Consider the following 22,401-nt stretch of genomic DNA (forward strand, 5'->3'; position numbering starts at 1 on the left):
GATTAGACAAGCCACCAGACAGGGCAGCACCCAGTGGAGGGAAGAGCACGACTTGGAGTGTGGAGGTACAAGCCTGGGACACCTGCAGAATGGTGAGGGGGTGCACACAGCACATAGCGGGAGGCAGAGCAGAAGAGAGGAGAGCCCTGCCAGAGAAGCATGGGCAACACTTCTGGGGAAGTGGTGGGGAGCCAGGTCGGGGAGGATCTCCAATGCCAAGCTGAGACAGGGAAACCGAAGGGACCCCTTGAGACAAAAAGCTGTTTTTTAATTTTGCCTCTTTTGGGCTTCTATTCTCGCTAGGACCGGTACCCCTGCCCTGCACATGCCTTATTGTATGTCCTCCTTGTAGGGACAAAGAGGTAATGATATCTTTGGAGCCTTCTTTCTAGCACAAAAGATAATACCTAAGGCACTACTGGAAAAGCCATCATGTGCATATTTCAGACCACTGGCACTAGGCATCTCGACACCAAGACCCCTGGCTCTAAGGATGGAGTGACTTATGATGGACATCTGGACCCCGTCCTTTTTCTGACCAGTTCTTAGAGGTCTGAGAGGACACGGGCATCAGACCACAATTGTCGATAAATCCCCCAGACCCCAAGCAAAGACAAGACTCATGCTCCTTTCCTTTCCGAGTCTCCCAGATGCTCTGTCTGTATCTGTTCTTCCTATATCTTCAATCAACTGTTTTTACCTCCTGCTGGCTGGAGGTTGATTTCCATCCTGCATGGAGCCAAGGATCCTCTTGGCTAGTCCTGCGGGACCCTCTTGAGGTCTTGAGACCCTGCCTGCCTGCATCAAAGCTAAGAAGCTGGGACCTCGTTCAGTAAGTAGTCTGAAGCCGCTGAAAGTTTTTAAAGTTGCTTGAATGATCCAAATTTGTTACAGAAGTTTACAAGACTCAAGGATGTGGCAACCCTCACACTCTTGTGTTACTGAGTGTAAAACATTCTTCACAATTCCTGTGCTCCTGGCTAAGTCCTGTTCCCTCAGTTCTTAATTTTAACATAGATCTCTAAGAAGCCTTGCTGACACCATCCCATTTCCTCCAAGCCTGGGCAGGTGCCCCTTTCGGGGTTCCCACACCCCCCATTGTGTCCGCCATCGGAGCCCATATCGCGGTGTTGTAATTGATTTGTCAGACTCTTCCACTAGACTGTGATTTCACTGGAGGCTAGGGACAGTATCTTATTCACCAGTGTGTCCCTAAGAACCAGCACAAGAGCAGCAAAGCGATGACGGATGGAAGGGCTGGGCTGAGGGTGGGGCGTATCCGTGATCACTCAGGTTCGCCCCTGTTCCATGTCAGTGAGTTTCTGGAGGACAATGGAAAAATCACAATTGTCAACAGGTTATGGATTTGGAGCCAATGTGGACTTAATTTGAATGAGCAGTCTCATACTCTCACGGGAAACAGAATTGGGGGGAGGGGGGAAAGAACCAAAAAAAGCTCCGACCCCTCTCCTCCCCCCTCCTTCCTTGAGAATAAAAGGGAAGCCATTGCAATTTCTAGGCACGCCCGGGAATTATTTGAGGAATGGTGAGGCGGAAGGTTACTAACCGGGACTACAAGCAGTAACCCTCCGCGCGGGTCTTGTAATCGTGGTGGCGACGCCTCAGACCACCAGGGGGAGGAATCGGACCGCATCCCGGACCTTGGGAGGTTTCATCCAACGAGGCGGGGGCTGCATAGAACTCTGGGGATTGTAGTTCTAGAGTCGTAATGCACAATCTCACGCGGTGCACCTCGGGAGTTGTAGTTCCGGACAGAGAAGCGGGGAACGCTTTAAAACGCCAGTGGTGAGTTCTGGAAACTACAACTACCAAAGGGCTACGAGCTCCAGAGTAGTTTTTAGTTCCCGTCAGTTGACCTTCTGGGCTACTTCTGAGGGGTCAACTTGACTGGGTAAGTTGGATTGGAGAAAGCTCTTGTTCTGACCTGAGATGTGAGCCAACTTTTCCATCCTCCAGCCGGTTTTGGGGGCTGCTCGTCCCAATCCGAGGAAGTCCGCATTAATCCCTCATCCTTTTCTGTTTCCTGTTCAGACACCTCCAGTATCCACCCGCACCCTTCACCCTCCCACTGTCATCTTGTTCCTTCACTCCCAACGGCCCTGGAGTCCCACCCTGAGCTCTGGTGCTAGGACCCACCCCCCCACGACCCCTCTCTGAGCATACAATGTGACCTCCCTGAAACCTGGGCTTTATGCTCCACACCTCCTGTGTGCTTTCTCTTACCCTCACTTTCCGGTTTTGCATGGTAGTGGAAGGAGGGTCGCCATTCCTTCTTCCTAGTGGAAGAGCCCTGGACTCCCCCGACCCGGGGTCTGGTCCACCTCGGCAGCTCACTCGCTGTGTGACCTTGGGCACATCAAGCAATCTCTCTGGGGCTCCGCTCTTGATTGACACAGTGAAGATGGTAATCGCTCTGTCGGTCTTAGGGTGAGCCTGTGTTGTGGGGCCAATAAGCTAATGTGTGTGAAAAGGCTTTTTAAACTGTAAAGCCGGGGCGCCTGGGTGGCTCAGTCGGTTAAGCGTCCGACTTCGGCTCAGGTCACGATCTCACGGTCTGTGAGTTCGAGCCCCGCGTCGGGCTCTGGGCTGATGGCTCAGAGCCTGGAGCCTGCTTCCGATTCTGTGTCTCCCTCTCTCTCTGCCCCTCCCCCATTCTTGCTCTGTCTCTCTCTGTCTCAAAAATAAATAATAAAACGTTAAAAAAAAGAAATTTAAACTGTAAACCTCCACAAGCGAGAGAGGTTATTTTTATTATAATTGTTAATGCTCTGGACCCCTCTTATCTTGGCTCCTTTTCTATCTCTGCCCCCTTGTTGCTCAAGCCTGCCTCTGGAGCACTTGGTGTCTCCATTCTCTAAGAGCAGGATGTTTCCTCACTTCCTCCAGAGCCCAAAGGTCTTTAAGGAGCTTTAAGTCTCCATAGAGCTTTGTCTGAAAGGAAGCCCCAGAGAAGTGTTTATCGTGGACTCTGTCCTGAAATAGCCAGTATGAAAAGTCCACACAGCTGGCAAAAGGGTGGTTGATTTCTACTCACTGGAAACAGGGCCCCAGCAGGAGATGGACAGCTGCATTGTAGGCACTGTCCATTCCTTCTGGGCTCTTGTGGGCCTTTTTAGTACACTGTGGTTTGGGCTTGGGTGTTTCTGACCCAGAAAAGCTGGGAGGGAAGAATCCATTTTGCCAAAGGGCTTAATCCAGAAAAAATTTCTGAAAGAGACCTCGGCTGGGTATGGCGAAAGAGAGACATGGCATTATTCATTCATTTTTAAGATTTTTATGCGTACTTGAAACGTACCAAGCCATAGGCAATTATCAGCTTTCTTATTTTAATTTAACTAGAAGTGACTTCATTTTACTTAAAAAGAACTTAGGCTCAGAGCTACCATCTCTGGTTCTAGTGCCTTCTACGTTTCAGGTGCTTTATATACATTATTATAATATACATTATTTCATTTAATTCTCATCAACAACTTCACGAGTGCTATTATTTCTATCCTATGGGATAAATTATCAGAGGCTTAGAACTTAAGGAACTGGCTCAAGATCACAGCCAATTAAGAATTGGAATTCAGACGGTCGCCAAAGCCTTTTTTACACTATACCATATAGCCTTGTTTTTAGGTAGAAAAGACAGATTAAAGAATTGAGGGAGTTTAAATCAAAGCCAAATAAAGAGGCATTTATTGGGTCCTTACTACATAGAGGAAGCCTGATGATAGATGGTTTGGCCTACAAAGAAGTATAAAACACAGCCTTTATCTCTAGTATATCCAAAGAAATGAGGCCTAAGTGTGTAAAAAACTAAATCAGATTCATTGGATAAATTAATTCTTGCGAGTAGTTATATGCAAGGCGCTACATTAAGCCTTGTAACCAGCAAGAACATGCTTCTAGGTGGCCATGGGGATTCAACTAAGTGAAATCTTAGTCATTATCATTTCATTAATATACAGTGGTGGGCTGGAACACTGTATACACTCAGTAAATATTTGTTGCATGCATACATCTCTGAATAAAAAGTCCTGTGTTCCCTCTGGACCAGAGGTTCTCACACCTTGCTGATGAGAAACATGGGCAGCTTTTAAAAACTGACCTCCGGGAATGAGGACCTTAAAATCTATATTTTTGAACGTTTCCCAGGTGATTGTGATGATAGGTTCAGGAACCTCTGAACTAGGTTCCACTTGAACTGTTCATAGGCAAGTCACTGATTGAAAACTGCTAGAATAGGCAGTAATCCAAGAGCTGTTCTAAAGCAGCCCGTGATTGGTTACCAGGTGAGGGATGTGGACAGTGCTTAGATTTGAGAGGAGGGAAGGTGGAAGGACTTGGGAAAGCACAGAGAACCGGGGATTTCTCTGGGCCTTGATGGATGGAATAGGTTTGCATGGGTAGAGAGGCTTCTAGACAGGTTCCACCTTGAATTGTTTGGATGAGCTAAGCAAAGCAAATTAGAGACACCTGGACTCATTTCCTTGGAAAATTATATGGCATATATTGGAAATGACTCTGGATACTTTGTGTGGGTGTCTTGTAGGCAAAATTGGATTTTCCCATCCCCCCCTCCCCCTGCCTTCCTTGGACATCAGTTAATGTGAGCCCAGGGAATGCAGATTCATTTTTGGGTATGCCTCACTCTGGCTAATTAGCTTTCATTTGTATTTATTTCCAAATTTAATGACCCCCCCCCCCCAGAAACTTTCCAGGACTACCAGTGAGTTCTACTCCCCCATCTGTTTAGCAGTCTAACTCCACTTATCCTGATTTCCAATCCCAAGCACTGTTCTCTATATGCAGAAAGACCAACATCTTTTCCCGTAAGAAGCTAGTATCATTCTGGTCACCCAGTCCTGAAACCTGACTCATCTTTGGCTCTTGTCTCTCCCTTGCCTCCACAAATCCACTCCGTTGCCAAATCCCATTGTTTCTACATTTCACTCAATCAACACATATTTCCTGGATACTTCATAAGAGCCAGATACTATACTGGGCGCTTTAACTACATTATTTCATTTGACCTCCCTAGCAATCCTATGAGGATGGATAGCATCCCATTGTACTGATGGGGAATCAGGCTTAGTGAGATCGGATGCTCCACCCGAGGTAAGAAAGCTAGGCAGCAAAGGAGCTGGGCTCAAACTTGGCTCTTTCAGACTTAATATTGGTGATTTCCACACCCTCCTTTCCAGAGTGGATTCCAACTCTTTAGCCTAGCTCTTGAGAGGCTGCTACCCTCCGTATCTGTCACACGTTTCATTTGTCACCTCGCATCCGTCACTAATGACTAGCTGTTTCTCACGTGTGCTTTCTTACCTCTGTGTCTTAGCTCATGCACTTTCTTCTCCTTGAAAATTAACTTTTACCACCTTCTCCCGCCCTCCACGGGCAAGCTACCAGAGTGTGTTTTCTTCTCAGAACTCCTACGTCTATCTGATCTTCTTATCTGACCTTCTTTGATGGCAGTTAGAACTTGGAGCTGCTTCATTGTCATGTGGGTGACATGTGCCCTGTTTCCCTGCAGAGGCCTGCCATTGGTTACACCCGCAACGACCAGCGGAAAAGCTCAGGCTATGAGACATGCTCATGCACATGCTCAGTTTCGCTCTGGCTAACTGGTGCACTGACTACATCAGGAGCTCAGTTTCTTTTTAAAAAGAATTAGATTCTGCGGTGCCTGGGTGGCTCAGTCCGTTGAGTGTCCGACTCTGATTTTGGTTTAGGTCATGAGCTCCTGGTTTGGGAGTTCAGCCTCATGTTAAGTTCTCTGCAAATAGCACGGAGCCTGCTTTAGATTCTCTGTCTCTGTCCGTCTCTCTCTCTGTCCCTCACCTACTCACTCTCTCTCTCAAAAGTAAACATTTGGGGGCGCCTGGGTGGTTCAGTCGGTTAAGCGGCCGACTTCGGCTCAGGTTATGATCTCTCGGTCCGTGAGTTCGAGCCCTGCATCGGGCCCCTGTGCTGACAGCTCTGAGCCTGGAGCCTGTTTCGGATTCTGTGTCTCCCTCTCTCTGACCCTCCCCCATTCATGCTCTGTCTCTCTCTGTCTCAAAAATAAATAAACGTTAAAAAAAATAATAAACATTTAAAAATAAGTAAATAAAAAGAACTGGGTTCTACTACTACAGAGTAGTAGAAAGAAAATCACTTATTATATTCCAAAGGTAAATAGAATGACGTTAGGATTATCGGTTATTGAGTTTTCCACTGGACCAGACAGTTGGAAGTTGGCAACCAGGAGATCTGTGTGTAGTAATAGATATACTTGTGATGTTGAACAGTTCACTTAACCTCATAGGACCTTGATTTCTTCATCAGCAGCACGTGTATATACTGGGGAGGGTGGGGGAGGATTGATGGGAATGGTCTCTAAGGTCTCTTCTTGCCTAGACATGCTTGGACTTGAACTTTCTTTTTTTTTTTTTATAATTTTCTTTTTAACATTTACTTATTTTTGAGAGACAGAGCAAGACAGAGCACGAGTGGGGAAGGGGCAGAGAGAGGGGGGTTACACAGAATCCAAAGCAGGCTCCAGGCTCTGAGCTGTCAGTACAGAGCCCGATGCGGGGCTCGACCTCACGGAACGTGAGATCATGACCTGAGCCAAAGTCAGCTGACCAACCGACTAAGCCACCCAGGTGCCCCAGGACTTGAACTTTCTGATCCATCCCAGAGTGTCTTAAAGAAAACAGAATAGTGTAATGACCAAAAATCTGGGGCTGGGACTTAGTGTATCAGTTTAGATGCTTTTGGTTCAGGCATTAGAAATCTAAAGTCAGTTTAAACAAAAAGGGGATTTACTGACTCATGTAACTAGAAAATCTAGGAGTGAGTGGGTCAGGCCTTTCATGTATAGTCTAGAGGTTTTTTTTTTTTTTAGCAACTGATAATTTATTAAAGAGGTTGATTTAAGCGTCTGCAATGGTGACTTCAGCCTCAACTCCTGGCTCAATACTGATGGAAGTAATCCGCTTAACAGTCTCAGAAGGACTGTGCAAATCAGTGAGTCGTTTGTGTATCCTCATCTGAAAATGATCCCAAGTCTTAGAACCTTCACCACAAGGAGTTTTTGTTGTAGTGATTCTCAGAGTCTTGGTAGACATCCAAACTGGTCCTTTCACTTTGAGATTCTTTTCCTTTGCGCCTCTGATCAAGTCAGCACATACCTTCTCCAAAGATTTTATGTTGCAGCTGGGTAGAGTCATTCTCATTTGGTGAATCGCCACCTCTGGTTCCACGGGTGTCTTCCCGGGGTCTTTAAAAGCCATGGCTGCAGTGCGGCTTCCTGAGCAACTTGGTGAGTCAGGAGCAGGAGCAGGGCCTCCAAAGCTCTGCTGTAGCTGCGGCCATGTCTTCCTCAAAGGGTGAGATTCTTTTTTTTTTTTTTTTTAAGTTGATTTATTTATTTTGAGAGAGAGAGCGTGCACGCATGTGCACATGAAAGCTCATGTGAGCAGGGGGTGGATGGAGGCAGAGAGAGAAGGAGAGAGAGAATCCCAAGCAGGCTCCACATGTGAGTGCAGAGCCCCGCACTGGGCTCCGTGTCACGCACCTCACGAACCACGAGATCACGACCTAAGCCGAAATCAGGAGTCAGACGTTTGACTGACTGAGCTGCCCCTCATTTTAAGATAAAGATAAAGAGAGTGTTAATGTCTTCACAAATAGGACTCACGTTTCTCCGATTTGCTCAACTCTGCTATCCATCCTCCTTGGGTAGCTTCGTCCTTGAAGTAGCAAAGCAGCTCCCACATTCCAAGGCTTTGTATCTGCACATCACTCTCATTCAAAACAAGAAAGAACTTTTCCGTCCTCAGGGATCAAAAGTCCTGAGCTTTGCTCTGAATGGACCAACTATGTCATGTGCCCACTTTTCATCCAGATACCGACCAGGGGACACCAAGGGCTGATCGGGCAGCCCCGCCCAAGTCACACAGGAAGGCAAGATAGAATGCATGTTGAGAAGCTTGGCCATATTCTCCACTGTTAGAGCCACACTGCTCATGATCAAATTCTGGCTCTGTTAGCTGTATGTTCTTGGGTAACCTACGTAACTGGCAAACTCATCAGTTTCCTCATCTCAGTTTTTCAATTAGTAATATAGCAAAGCACTTGGTGTCATTCCTGGCATTCCATAGGTGTAATGATGACGATGTTGCTGGTGATGATGAGGTTGCAGAGGGACAGAAGCCATGGCATTAGCTCCTGTTTAGGGAGCAGCCAAGCTCCTGGAATGTGGGCTAGTCCGAAGCACGCACACCTGCCATGTTCAAGGCTCCTGTTTGATCTCCTGCCACATCACACTCTTCCCCTATCGCTGCCCTTTCTTGCTCTGTGTAGAAGTGCTTTCCTTCCTCTCCCCTGCCTCCAGATCTTGCTCATACCTCAAGGCCCAGCCTAAGTGCCTCCTTCATAGTCAGTAGTGGAGGTCCGTGCTTTTGCAAACCTGCAACTGAGTCTCCGCACAAGCAGGATCAGTAGGGGTTAAGAGCTCGGGTCTGCATTAGACGGACCTGGGTTTGCTGCCTGGAAGCAATATAACTTGGGAAAGCTATTCAACCTCCCTGTGCCTTAGTTTCCTTATCTGTAAACGGGGTCTTCATAGGACCTTCCTCAGAGATTTGTGGAGAGAATTAAGTGACGTACTGTATGTAAAGAGCTTAGTTCAGTGCTGACACAGAGCCAATAATACATCTTAGTCGTCGTTATTCCTAGCCTCATGAGGACACAGCCTGGGTTACATTCTACGCAGAAGTTACTGCTGTGCTGGGCACATAGTAGGTGCTGAGTGAGCACTTGGCAGTGGGTTTTGAGAAGCATGGAAGCTCTCTTTCCTTTCCCCAACCATCTCTTCACCCTGCCCCCAACAACAAAGCAGCCCTTAAACCTTGGCAAAGTCAGGGTAGCACAGTGGTTGGTGTGGAAGACTGAACGAGTCTCTTGACACGGAGATGGGGTGATAAGGAGCAGTGGACACGGGTGGCAGATGACACATAGAATCAACAGGAAGCTAAGAGGAAACCAGCAAGAGGCTCTTCTATGTTCCACCCTCAGCCATCAAGTTCAGCGCTGCCCAGGTCGTTGTTTGTCTCAGCTGGTGATGAAATGGGGGTCAACCAGTCCGTGGGCTTTCCCCCTGTCACAGGACCCCACCTCGTAGGCTGCGGGGATGTGATGGAAGGTCAGAGTCTCCAGGTAAGCGTCTCCGGCTCTGTCCGCACACACCCCTGCTGCTTTTTCCTGCACCATGACTTAATAGCCATTCCGAAGAAACAGAGAGCTGGTCTGGATTTGGTGATAGAGCCCCCAAGTCTGTCTTCCCTGACCTTTTTCTTCGTCTCTCCAGTTAGAAACCTCTCGGTAGCCAGAGATGGGGTCTTTTGCCAGCTAGGAGGAAAGGGGGTGCGGGCTCTGGCTCCAAGGGCAGCTCTCGGGCTTGCGGCCTTATCTTTAGAGCAGATGCCTGATGCTGGGAACGTCTTCAGTCTCCTGCTAATCTGAAGGTATGGGAGGAGGAGCCGTGGGCCATGTGCTGTTGGCCTTTGACTCCCTGACCTGGGTTGGAAGACATGCTCCTCTCTCTCCTCTCCTGCCTTCATCCATTTTCCCTCCTGCTTTGGTTCCAGACTTTCCCTCCAACAGTTCCTAGGTGCTTCTCTGCTGGCCCTTAGACTCCCCCTCTCTCTTGAGAGAGGTACATACTTCCTGTTAAGCCCTCACCTACTCCTGTGTAAAATGAGGGTGCTGCCGCTTCCAGAGAACTGCCCTGGGTGATGCCCCCCCACCCCCACCCCATCCAGCATGAGGGCTAATCTCACTCCTGGGGCTCCTCCAGGCCTGGGCTCAGGGCCAGAATTGAAATCTTTCTGATCCAAGCACTGAAAATATTTTGGTGCTCCCAGATGTAATTCAAAGTATAGTCAGCTATTTGAAATCACATAAGCCTTACATGTACGCTAAAAATAAATTTGCTCCTTTCTGGATTTTCTGGGTGCGAAATTCAGGTATATGAATTAGAGCTTAAGTTCCCCATTTTGGTGCCCTGCCCCGCTGGCACCTCAGATACCCTCTGAGTGTGTCTGATGGGAAGTCTAGCCAGAGTCAGGCTTCTTGCTCTGAGCAGTTGCTCTCTTCTTTCCTACAGGGGAGCTTCTTTCGACTGTTCTATCCCTGCCAGGAGTCAGAGGAGACCACGGAGCAGCCCCTGTGGATCCCCCGCTATGAGTATTGCACTGGCCTGGCCGATTACCTGCGGTTTAATAAGCGCTGGGGGGGTTTGCTGTTCAACCTGGCTGTGGGTAAGGGCTGGCCTCCCCGCCCCTCCCAGATGCTTTCCCAGCTTCTTCGTTATGTTTCTAGGAGAGATCCCTAGGCGCACACAGTACCATTAGTTTGCATTTTCCAGCCCTTTTGTCATGGGGCGTGCGTCAGCCATTGCAGTGTGGAGAATTGGGAGAGGATTATATACATAAGAGCTTTGGTTATAGAGTTAGATAGTCGTGGATTTGAATCCAGACTTTCGCGTTTACAGTTCTTCCTTAGCTCTCCTCTCTCTGGGGAAAGTCACACTGAGTCATCTACTTCCCCCAAAGGCCCCACCATTAAGAAGTCTACCCACCGCCTTGGCACCTCAGGGGTCGTTCAGTACTTGTTGCATTTATCTTCCCATTTTCTATTATATTTGTGCTTGCTAGGGAAGAAAAGGGGAAAGACAAGGTGACTGTTTGCCCTGGACTGCTCAGGGGCAAAAGGTGCTTCTCCAGTGAGGAGGGGCATGTGTCCCCACGCATGCCTGTGCCCAGGCTGCCCTTGGGAATACAGCTCTGGGGCAGCCAGAGATTCTATAGCCCATGTCTCTGCCAGGATCTTGTCGCCTGCCTGTTAGCTGGAATGGCCCCTTTAAGACAAAGGATTCTGGATACCCCTTGATCATCTTCTCCCATGGCATGGGAGCCTTCAGGTAAGAGCTTCTGTCCCCCAGAACTTGTCATATTCCTCAACCAGTGACAGCAGCTGAGTCTGAACTTCTTCTCAAAGGGCAGAGGAACAGACATTTCCACCTGCCAGCTGTCTTATCTCCCATCTGCTTCCTTCCACCTTCCCTTAAAGGCCTTTCCCAAGCCCCTTCCACCTGGTGGAGTCTTTCAGCAGGCTTCTCATGTTCAGCATTTATAATGAAATAAACAACTTATTTTCTGTTCATATTTATTTAAACAGAAACATTTATAAATAAACACTTTTAGTCCTCTTTCTATATAACAGCACGGAAGTATTAGAAAGGAGCTTAAGCCTTACAGAGTAATTTCTTCACTGTATATGGAGGGACAGCTCTGCCATGGCACTGATATAACAGTAAGACGGGCTCACTCCCTGCACGCCTGGAGCTCAGAGCCTCACCTGTGAATCTCAGCCACACTGCCGCCGCCCCCCCACCCCCCACCCCGTGGGAGCCTGGGACAGTGGTAGAACTCTCCGAGCCCAGATTTCATCATCTGTCGGATGGGGATGCTGCTCCCACAGCGTGGTTTGTGAGGATTCAGTTAGACTGGCACCTGGAAGTGTCCACACACGCAGCTCTCTGTTTCCCTATGTCAAGGAACCATGGGATGGTGAATGGTAAGATCTCTCCTACCAGACTTGGGTAGGCTCTGCCTGAGTTTTATAAGTCAGTATCCATTCAGAATTCTTCCTAGGAACCCTGATTTCTACATCTTGCTGTGTTACATAGCTTAATAACTATAGTCTGTGTGTTCCTGTGTAAGTTTGTGAAGATTCTGTCTATAGGTTCATTATCAACATATAAGTCTGGCTTATGTCCTAGAAGGTTACACATCTCAAAGGCATCTATTTTTGCCTCTCCATTCCCTAAACCATTGTCGACACGGTAGCCAGGGAGATCTGTTTTAAAAAGCAGATAGGACCGAGTCATTTCAGCACCTAGAGCAGTGCCTGGCTGATGGTGGGTGCTCAGTGAATATTGTTATATAAATGAACGACTGTCGCTTCTGTATTTAGACTTTTTAATAGTCCTTTGAACTTAATTCAGTTCTTGTCATGACCTTACGTGGATGCAGGTCCCAGACAAAGTTTCCAGCCTCAGTTCTAACTACTTGCCTCATTCCGGCTCTTGAGACAAACTGATCTTTCACTTCTATAAAAGCACTATGTTGTTTTCTGCCTCAGAGCCTTTATCTGTGCCGTGCTTTGTGGCTGTTTCCGTTGCCTGAAATATTTGCTGTTCTGCTTCTCTCTTCCTCCTCTGGCCCCCCAACCCCTTCATCTTTGCCTGGCTAATTCCAAATTAACCTCAATGTCTAGTTTGGATGTCACTTTTAGGGACACCCATCCTAACCCCTGCATTATATTAGTTTAATTTTTTCAGTAATGTACTTTCATAAGACAATATCTAGTACTTCTCAGTACTTATCATAATTATAATGAATTAACTACGTGTGATTTTTTTTTTAATTAAAAATTTAAAAAAAATTTTTTTAAATTTATTTTTGGGAGAGAGAGAGAGAGACAGAGTGTGAGCAGGGGAGGGGCAGAGAGATAGAAACACAGAATCCAAAGCCGGCTCCAGGCTCTGAGCTGTTAGCACAGAGCCTGACGCGAGGCTCAAACTCACAAAGTGTGAGATAGTGACCTGAGCTGAAGTCGGACACTTAACCGACTGAGCCACCCAGGTGCCCACGTGTGATTATTCTTTGAGGTCTGTCTTTTCTACTAGATTGTAATTTCCCTGAAGGCAGAGACCGTGTCTGTCTTCTATCTCTTCCAGCGCCTAGGCCAATACCTGGAAAGTAGTAGTTTCCCAACAAATATTCACTAAGTGAATACAAGGGCTATGTTTTGCTAGGTTCTCATTCATTTAGCAAATATCTGTTGAGCATCTGTTCTGTGCCAGCCCCTTGGCATGAGAAGGTGAATCCTATGGAGATAAACATCAAGGAATTGCATCCTCTAGGGGAGCCTAAACGTGGACTCACACAGCTAGCCCATGGCAGGAAGTGGAGAGTAAATGTGGAGATGTGGCTCAAAAGGCAAATAGATGTTTTTCAATGTTGCTTTTTTTTTTTTTAACTTTTTAAAAACATTTTTATTTATTTTTGAGAGACAGAGAGAGACAGAGCATGAGTGGGGGAGGGGCAGGAAGAGAGAGAGACACAGAATCCGAAGCAGGCTCCAGGCTCTGAGCTGTCAGCACAGAGCCCAACGCGGGGCTCGAACTCACGGACTGCGAGATCATGACCTGAGCTGAAGTCGGACATTTAACCGACGGAGCCACCCAGGCGCCCTCAATGTTGCTTTCTTATTCAGTAAATTCAGTACCTGCCATATGCCGGGGCTTGTGCTGGGCTTGAGTATTCAGTAGTGAATAAGATAGAGTCCTTGACTTCAGAAAGACTGTAGTCTAGCAGGGAAAAAAGTAAGAAACATCCTCATAAGCTCACAGGTATTTTATACAGACAGCAGGTGAGCACATGACTTTGGAGAGTGGTCTTTTTGGTCTAAGAATGTGTATTGAGACTTCACCCCTCAGTTGACCTGGGTGAGCCAATTATAAATACTCATCAATAACCAGAATGAAATTCCTAGAAAAGGGTCGCCTGGGTGGCTCAGTCAGTTAAGTGTCTGACTTCGGCTCAGGTCATGACCTCATGGTTCGTGAGTTCAGGCCCCACATCGGCCTCTGTGCTGACCACTCGGAGCCTGGACCCTGCTTCAGATTCTGTGTCTCCCTCTCTCTCTGCCCCTCCCCCACTCACGTTCTGTCTCTGTCTCTCTCAAAAATAAATAAACTTTAAAAAAATTCCTAGAAAAAAGGCAGGGAGGGAAAGGGACATGGTTTCCTCTTGTTGCCTGTGTGGTTAAATTCGGGATTGGAAATCCTTCCAGACCTATGGCTTCCCATCACAGGGAGGAGTATGTGTATTTAAATGTTACCTGTTTATTGGGGTGCCAGTGTGGCTCAGGTGGTTAAGCATCCGACTCCATTTTAGCTCAGGTCGTGATCTCACAGTCATGAGATGGAGCCTCACATTGGGCTCTGTGCTGAGCATGGAGCCTGCTTGAGATATATTCTCTCTCCCCCCCCCCTCTCTCTCTCTGTGTGTCTCTGTTTCTGTCTCTCACCCCCCTGCCCCTCCTCCCTCACATGCTCACACGTGCTCTCTAAATAAATAAACACACAAATACATAATGATGTGCCATTGTTCCTTTGGTTTCCACACAGTCCTGTGAGGTAGGTGGGGGGTCAGTGGGGGGGCGGGATGCATATTTTACAGATGACCAGGCAGGCTCTGAAAGGCAGACTTGCCCAAGGTTACACAGTTTGAACTGGGAAAGGATCAGAAATCTCTCTGGCTCTTACGTCCAATGCACTGCCTCCCTTGGAGAAGTGAGAGAAGGTGAGAATCAATTTAATGTCTGTCCTTCCTGACCTTTCTGAATCAGTTAGGATCCAAACAAGTTGTATTAACAGAAGAACTCCAAATAACAGTGACCTAAGCAATATGAAGTTTTTTTTTTTCTTGCTCAGATAAAAGAAAGCTAGAGGTAGACAGAGATGATATGGTACTTCCACAGTTAAGCAGAGAGCCAGACTTCTTTTATCATCTTGCTCTGCCGTGTGTGGCTTCCATTTCTAAGGCTATCTGATGACCTCAGGTGGCTGCTTTTGCTCCTACCGTGACACCCACAGTCCAAGCAATAGGAAGGGAGAACTTGCCTGAAAGTTCGGTACAACACTGTACAACAATGAGACTAGAAAGTTCTAGTCCCATTGACTAGATCTACTCTGTCCATTATAGTAGCTTTTAGCTGCATGTGGCTATTGAACATTACAAATATGGCTGGTCTAAACTGAGATGTGAAGTGTAAGGTATACACTGGATTTCAAAGACTTCATATGGAAAAAAAAAAAAAGAACTTAATAGAATATTTCATTAATTCAGACATTCTTTTTATTTAAAGTAATCCCGGGAGCCTGGGTGGCTCAGTCTGTTAAGCGTTTGACTTTGGGGCAGGTCATGATCTCGCGGTGTGTGGGTTTGAGCCCCATGTCAGGCTCTGAGCAGCCTGGAGCCTGCTTGGGATTCTGTGTCTCCCTCTCTCTCTGCCCCTCCCTGACTCACACTCTGTCTGTCTCTGAAAAATGAATAAATCTTAAAAAAAAAAAAAAAAATTAAAGTAATCTCTACACCCAGCGTGGGGCTCAAAGGTTCAAACTCATGACCCCAAGATCAAGAGTAGGATGCTCTACCAACTGAGCCAGCCAGGTGTCCCTAATTCAGACATTTTGATTATATGTCAAAATGATAATGTCTTGGCTCTATTGAGTTAAATATAACATTATTAAAATTAATTCCACCTGGGTTGTTTTTTGGGGTTTTTTTGTTGTTGTTGTTGTTGTTGTTGTTGAGTTTAAAACATACATCAGGGTGCCTGGGTGGTTCAGTCAGTTGAGCTGAAATCAGTCTGTTGATTTCAGCTCAGGTCATGATCTCACAGTTCATGAGTTTGAGCCCTGCATCGGGCTCTGTGCTATCAGTACGGAGCCTACTTGGGCTTCTCTTTCTCTCTCTCTGCCTCTCTCTCTGTCTCTCAAAAATAAGTAAGTACACATTAAAATATATATCTACTAGAGAATTTTAATTAATTATGAGGGTAGTATTATATTTCCATTGCTGGGCTGGAAGTTAATCACACAGTTAAACCTGGCTGCAGGGGAGGCTGAGAAATGTCATAATTGATGGCATAACTGTATCTTGAGCTGAAAATCAGATTCTGTTACTAAGGCGGAGGGAAAAATAAGTGTTTAGAGTAGGCAGTGAACAGTGTCTGCCATATTGCTTTTTTTCTGGGAAGTTGGAGGACAGACCAAAAAAATCACATGCTAACTGACAGGGGCAGATTTGCATATTACAGAAATAGCCAGCGTGTCTGTCTTTGAGGATCTGACCAACGAATTTGGGAGACATACAACATATAGACAATAAAAATGCAATTGTCAAAGTAGCCAAACTGTATTGGGGGGTGCTGGAGGAGATAAGTCAAGGTTCATATGGGGTTGAAAACATCATGGATGGATTTCCACATGCTTCTTGGAACCTTGGGGAGACAAGTGGTATGCTGGCCAGAGAAAGTACCTTGAGGAGGGCTATTCCAAAGGAAGCTTCCTCCATTCAATCTTTTGAGATGGTCACTAGCCAAGTATGGTTGGATTGGGGGCTGCAGGTGGGCAATTCTTTTGACCACATCTCTCTTTCTTCCTTCCTGCGTCTCTAGGACACTGTATTCAGCCTTCTGCATGGAGCTGGCCTCCCACGGCTTTGTGGTGGCTGTTCCAGAACACAGGTGAGGGGACGGCAGTCATAACGAAGTATAATAGATTGGATGCCTGCCATGGGGTAGGATATAGGCTGGACCCATATTGAGATGGTATTTTTAGTCTTCACAACAACCACGCAAAGCAGGTATTATACTCATTAAAAAAATTTTTTTTTAATGTTTTGTTTCATTTATTTTTGAGAGGGAGGGAGAGAGAGAGAGAGAGCGCGCGCATGCACGGGGGAGGGACAGAGAGAGAGGAAGACAGAATCCAAAGCAGGCTCCAGGCCCCGGGCTGTCAGCACCGAGCCCGATGCGGGGCGTGAGCCCACCAACTGGGAGATCATGACCTGAGCTGAAGTCGGTCACTTAACCAACTGAGCCCCCCAGGCGCCCTTATACTCATTTTAAAGGTGAGGAAACCACGGTTCAGAGGTTCACTTGCTGAAGGTGACACTGCTAAATTGGGGTTCAAACCTATCAGTCTTCAATTTCAGGGTTTTTCTCCTCTCCTGTGTATGCCCCCAGATCTTTTTCCCTCCTGGCCAAAGGATGATCCAGGGTATCTTGGCGGAAATGGAGGATTTGGTAAAGGGGAGAAATAAGCTGAAGAGTGTCTTCTTGGTGTCTCTGGTGGCATGTGTATTTCAGGGACGGGTCAGCCGCGACCACCTGTTTCTGCAAGCAGGCCCCAGAGGAGAACCAGCTCACTAATGAGTCGCTGGGGGAGGAATGGATCCCTCACCGTCAGATTGAAGAAGGGGAGAAGGAATTCCATGTCCGAAACTGCCAGGTAAGCTTGTGCCAGTTGGGGAAGGGAGAGTTTACCTGTCTTCCTCCTACTATAGTCACTAAGAAGACTTTTCACTAACCTTCTGTCCTGAAATCTCAGCCATAGTGGGTCTGAGCTTGCCACATCAGAGAAATGGGGTATTAATCAAGACTTTTACAATTGCAGGTGACAGAAAGTCCATTTAATCTCGTTAGGCCAAATGGAGACTTGATTGGCTTATCCAGGCAGTTGTAAGTGGGGCAGGACCACGGGAGCCAGACAAATACGGTCAAGACCTTTCTTTCTTTCTCATCTCTGCTCTGCTGGTTGGTCTCGTCTGCAAACTCGCTTACCTTGTGAGGTTAGAACCATAGCTCGTGACAGTCTGAGCTTGCGTATGTTTCAGCTCCCCCTCTGAGAGAATTAGGCTCTTTGGGGGTTGTCTCCCAGTCGTCATACCTGCCTCAAGCTGCAGGTTGAAAATGAAAAACCCTGGGGGGAGGCTCCTAGACTGGGGAGAGATTTCCCCAATGGGAAATTCCCATCAGAAGTACATTGATAGACTTGAGGGGAGCACAGTCCTCAAAGGTCAGGGTTAGCGGGCAAAGTAGGAGCAGATGAGTGCTAGACAGACAAAAGCAATAGATGTATGTTGTTAATAGGCACGTAGAATCCAGCACTAGGTTGATTCAAAACACTCTTGCTCCTTTTGTGTTCAAGGTGCTTTCATATGTGTTGTCTTATTCGGTCCTCTTGACACCCCCGTGGGGAGGTGGGTAGAGAGTCTGTATGGCAGTGCTGACTGCAGTGAACTGTTAGGTGGTGCTTATGTGAGCTGCTAGGAGGTTGCTGAGCCTTTCTCAGGATGTGGAACCCACAGTGCTTGCTGAGATGTGGGTGGGCAAGCTATCCCTGCATTCTTCCTTGGCTCTGTCGGAGAGTGAGATCCCTGCTGGATGATTGTGCGGCGTTCCAGCTCCCACCAGGACTGTCTGTGTTGCAGGTGCATCAGAGGGTAAGCGAGTGTGCACGGGTGTTGAAGATCCTGCAGGAGGTCACTGCTGGGCAGATCGTCCTCAACATCTTGCCTGGCGGGTTGGATCTGATGACTTTGAAGGTATGGCAGCCATTGGTATGACCCTGAGCACACATATTCATCAGGACTTTTTTGGTGACAAATAACAGAAACCTAACTCATTAGCTTAAACCGAAAGAGAATTTATTGACTCAAGTAAGTGGGAAGATCCAAGGCAGACAGGCTTCAGGCCAGTGTAGCTAGATCCAGGGTCTCAGACATTGTCATCAAAGCCCTGGCACTCTCTCTACCTTCTCCTGGCTCAGTTCCACTCTGTGTGTGTGAGCTCCATTCTCACTGCACACCACCCCCGCCCCCCGCCATTAGACAAGAAAGATGTTGCTGGCAGCCTGAACCTGTGTTTTTTTTTAAGTTTGCTTATTTATTTTGAGAGAGAGAAAGCACAAGCAAGGAAGGGGCAGACAGAGAGGAGGACAGAGGATCTGAAGCAGGCTCTGCGCTGACAGTAGAAAGTCTGACACGGGGCTCAAACTCACGAACCACGAGATCATGACCTGAGCCGAAATCAGATGCTTAACCTACTGAGCCACCCAGGCGTCCCACCCCAAGCGTTTTTTCAATTCAGCTCCAGATTTAACAGGAAGAGAGATTCTGTTGCCTCCACTATTCTGGGAAGGCCGTGGCCCTGCTTGGGTTACTTGTCCCTTCTAGATCTATCACTGTACCAGAAGGACAGTTGTTAAGTGGGGCAGATAGATTGGCCTGCCTCGGTTCTACCCCCACTTCTGGGTCAGGGGAACCTGAGCACCAGGACTGGCAGCCCTACGGGGCCACACGGATAAGGAAGAGATGTTTCGGTCCCCAGAGGAAGGGCTGTCGAGCCACAAACAACCTGCGTTCACAGCAGGCTAATTCCTTCCTTCAAGGGGATCTCAGAAATCCTCCCAGGAGGATAGAAACTGTCTTGGCTATGGAATCTGCTGCCTATGAAGATACATTCCCAACCCCCCTATCTTTCCCACCTGATTTCAAAAATAGCTCAGGCTCTATTTAGACCACCAAGAAATCACACAAAAGCATGAAGAAAAAAATAGTTTTTTTACATTTTGATGTTTGTCCTTCCAGTTCTTTTATTTATCTATTTATTTACTTATTTATTTTGAGAGAGAGGGAGCCTGCAAGCAGGGGGAGGGGCAGAGATAGAATCTTAAGCAGGCTGGTGCTCAGCACAGTCTCCATCTCACAACCCTAGGATCATGACCTGAGCTGAAATCAAGAGTCGGACACTCAACTCACTGAGCCACCCAGGTGCCCCAGGCTTTCTAGTTCTTTTAAAATGCATAACGTATACGTATACATTTTTAAAAGCAATAATGTTATCATTTAATACAAGCTTTTGTATGGCCTTTTTTTTTTTTTTCCACTTAGCAAAATAGTCTGTTGTCTTATGCCAGTGAATATTTTCTAGGGCATGATTTTTAATAGCTGTGTAATATTCCATTGCATAAGTGAGAATGGTGTATGTATATATATATATATAAAATAACAATTACTGCCTTACGAGTACTTACCGTGATGAGAGCCCTTCGCACAAACTTATGCGGGAAGTATTATCTCTTTACATAGAAAGAAACCAAGGATCAAAGAGACTAAGTATCTACCCAGGGTGACACAGCTAAGTAAGTGGTAGGCTCAGGCTTCAAACTGGGGCTTTTGGATCCCAAAGCCTGTGCTGTGTGCCCCAAAACCTTACTACAAAGTACCTTTTAGGGGCACCTGGGTGGCTCAGTCAGTTGAACATTCGACTCGATTTCAGCTCAGGTCGTGATCCCAAGGTCATGGGATTGAGCCCCACCTCAGACTCTGCACTGAGCATAGAGCCCTGCATGAGAGTCTGTCTCTCTCTCTCTCTCTCTCTCTCTCTCTCTTTCTCTCTCTCCCCTCCCCCACCCCTCTCCCCCCACCACTCTGGCTCTCTGTATAATAAAAATAAATGAAAAAGAAAATACCTCGTAAAGGCTCTAGTAGCGTCTTCCAGGGCAGAGTATGTGCCTGGATGCCCAGTTGGCAAGGCAGAGATCTGAAGCGCTTTACCAACTATTTGATGTATGTCATCAACCCCCACTAGACAAGCAGGGTCCTGGGCACTGAAGTGAAGGGCTGCACGCCTGTGAGCCTAAGACCAACATTAGGCAGGCTGGAGTTTAGTTCGATTGTTGTATTTTGGAGAAATACAGAATAAGAAAAGCTAAGAACGTTTTCGTCTATCAGATTACAATCTGAAAATTGATTACTCACTCTTGTTGGCAAAACTGTGGGGAAGTAGAGATTACAGATTGCCCCATGCAGGGCAGTTTGGCGATACTTATCAAAAGCACAAATGCACGTATTATTTGACCCAGCAGCGTCCACTTCTTGGAATTTATTCTGTAGATACTTGTACCCATGCAACATGATGTACGTACAAGGTTAATCATTCCACTGTTGTTTGTAATAGCGAAAGCTCGATACTATCCTAAGTGTTCTCCAGTAAGGGAAGTGGTTTAATACATTATGGAACAATGGATGTATTAGTTTTGGGAATGTTAATTGCTGTAACTTGTAAGTCCCAAATCTCAACATCTTAACACAATGGAAATTTAATTCTCTCCCATGTAAAGTCGAAAATGGGTGCTCCTATGCACGAGCTAACTCAGGGATCCAGGCTCCTTTCAGCTACATAGCTCTACCCTCTTCCACTTGTGAAACCCAACTCCACTGTGTGGAGTTGGAATTGGAAAGGGTGTAGAGGTTTGTATGAAACACTTTTTATGGGCCAAGCTTGGAAGTGGAGATATCGCTTTCGTGCTCATTCCGTCGGCTAGAACTCGGTCCCAAGGCCACATCCAACTGCTGGGCAATAGAGTCTAGCTGTCTGTCCAGGAAGAAGACAGATTTGGTGATCAGCCAACTGTCTATGCCATGGTGAAACTCATAATAGCTGTAAAAAGGATAAGGAAGGTCTTTGTGTACTAATATTATTATGTACAAAGGTAAGACACAATGCCACTTGTATAAAAAGGGGGGGGGAAGTATAGAGTCACATTTACCTGTATGCATGTAAGTAAGCTCTGCAAAGACACTGAAGAAACTTACCCGTGTAGGGATAGGTGTTGGGCAGCTGTGGGAAAAGGGAACATGGTACACGGGTGACTTTGCTATATACTCCTGATTTTAGGGATTTATAAATATATTAACCTATTTAAAAAAGCTAAAGTGGCCACCAGCCAAGTTGTTGGTCGGAAGGTACTGAGCAAGGGGGGAGAATTTGGATACAGAGCCTTGGGTTAGGAATTGGGGAGAGCAGGGGAGAGCATGGGAGCTGGGCAGAGGCTGGACAGCAAAGGCTAGAGAGATTTTCGAGCCCCTTAGCAGGCAGCTGCAGTGGCTTTTTATATCACCAAGCCCTGCAGGCTTCTGTGGACAACCAGAAATAGATACTTGCGGAGCATGTTCGAGCAACCAGACTCACTGCTAGAGAAACGTCAGGACAGATGCCCAGAGGAAGGAGAACCTGAGTCTGTTTCTGGATGAGCACGCCTCACTTCAGAGGAAAATGACAGGTGGCAGGAGCTTTCTGTTCTGTCCTCGGCTTGGTGCACGTGTCAGCCTGTTGGACTGGCTGTAAGGCAGGGGTCTAGAGGCCAGAGACAGTTCTTGTTCTTAACGTGCTCTTACACTGATGGGTCAGCGTGGAATCACATCATTTATGCCCATTCATTTTTTTTTTTTTAATGTTTATTTATTTTTGAGAGAGAGTGAGAGACAGAGCATGAGCAGGGAAGGGGCAGAGAGAGAGGGAGACACAGAATCCGAAGCAGGCTCCAGGCTCTGAGCTGTCAGCACAGAGCCTGACGTGGGACCCGAACTCACAAACCACGAGATCATGACCTGAGCTGAGGTTGGATGGTTAACTGACTAAGCCACCCAGGTGCCCCTGTTGGTATATATTTGAATGTCTCCTCTGGTCCAGGTGTTACAGGCAGTATGATTACAAAAACAAAGGTGGAAAACATAGTTTTCAGAATTCCTGACTACAGAAAGCTGTTCAGCCTGGGGAATGCCTGACTGGCCGCTCTCCGGTGAGCAAGAGGTTCTTAACGTGCGGGTGGGAGCTCACCCACTGTACTGTGCTCCCACATCACTCTCACTCTTTGCCTCTTGCCTCTGAAGAATTCCCGGAAAAGCAACCCCTCGTTTCTGA

At 47.0% G+C, this 22,401-nt stretch overlaps 2 protein-coding genes and 1 long non-coding RNA gene across 6 annotated transcripts in view; 1 reads left to right on the plus strand and 2 right to left on the minus strand.

Moving 5' to 3' along the window:
* Positions 1–854: 854 nt before the first annotated feature.
* Positions 855–1,713, minus strand: LOC131505242 (uncharacterized). The gene is made up of 2 exons (XR_009258323.1): positions 1,568–1,713; positions 855–1,322 (listed from the first exon to the last, which is right to left on the minus strand). It is a non-coding gene; the product is annotated as an uncharacterized LOC131505242 (long non-coding RNA).
* Positions 1,714–1,806: 93 nt separating this feature from the next.
* Positions 1,807–22,401, plus strand: part of PAFAH2 (platelet activating factor acetylhydrolase 2) — a 66,353-nt gene continuing 45,758 nt past the window's right edge. For all 4 annotated transcript variants that reach the window (XM_058718551.1, XM_058718552.1, XM_058718553.1 and 1 more), the window contains exons 1-7: positions 1,807–1,912; positions 9,073–9,213; positions 10,163–10,316; positions 10,882–10,978; positions 16,309–16,377; positions 17,002–17,143; positions 18,126–18,239. In XM_058718551.1, coding sequence (XP_058574534.1) covers positions 9,124–9,213; positions 10,163–10,316; positions 10,882–10,978; positions 16,309–16,377; positions 17,002–17,143; positions 18,126–18,239 — 666 coding nt within the window. In that variant the 5' untranslated portion in view covers positions 1,807–1,912; positions 9,073–9,123. The remainder of the gene's footprint in view (positions 1,913–9,072; positions 9,214–10,162; positions 10,317–10,881; positions 10,979–16,308; positions 16,378–17,001; positions 17,144–18,125; positions 18,240–22,401) is intronic.
* On the minus strand, positions 6,927–7,301 carry LOC131505241 (small ribosomal subunit protein uS10-like). Its single transcript, XM_058718557.1, has one exon. The coding sequence runs from the start codon at positions 7,284–7,286 to the stop codon at positions 6,927–6,929; it is 360 nt and encodes a 119-aa protein (XP_058574540.1). The 5' UTR covers positions 7,287–7,301.

The sequence above is a fragment of the Neofelis nebulosa genome, chromosome 2 (genome assembly GCF_028018385.1).
Source record: "Neofelis nebulosa isolate mNeoNeb1 chromosome 2, mNeoNeb1.pri, whole genome shotgun sequence".
In the NCBI taxonomy this organism is placed as follows: Eukaryota; Metazoa; Chordata; class Mammalia; order Carnivora; family Felidae; genus Neofelis; species Neofelis nebulosa.

Bases quoted from the DNA above. Each gene is read 5' to 3' on its own strand.
- LOC131505241 (XM_058718557.1), bottom strand. From the start codon at position 7,286: ATGGCTTTTAAAGACCCCGGGAAGACACCCGTGGAACCAGAGGTGGCG.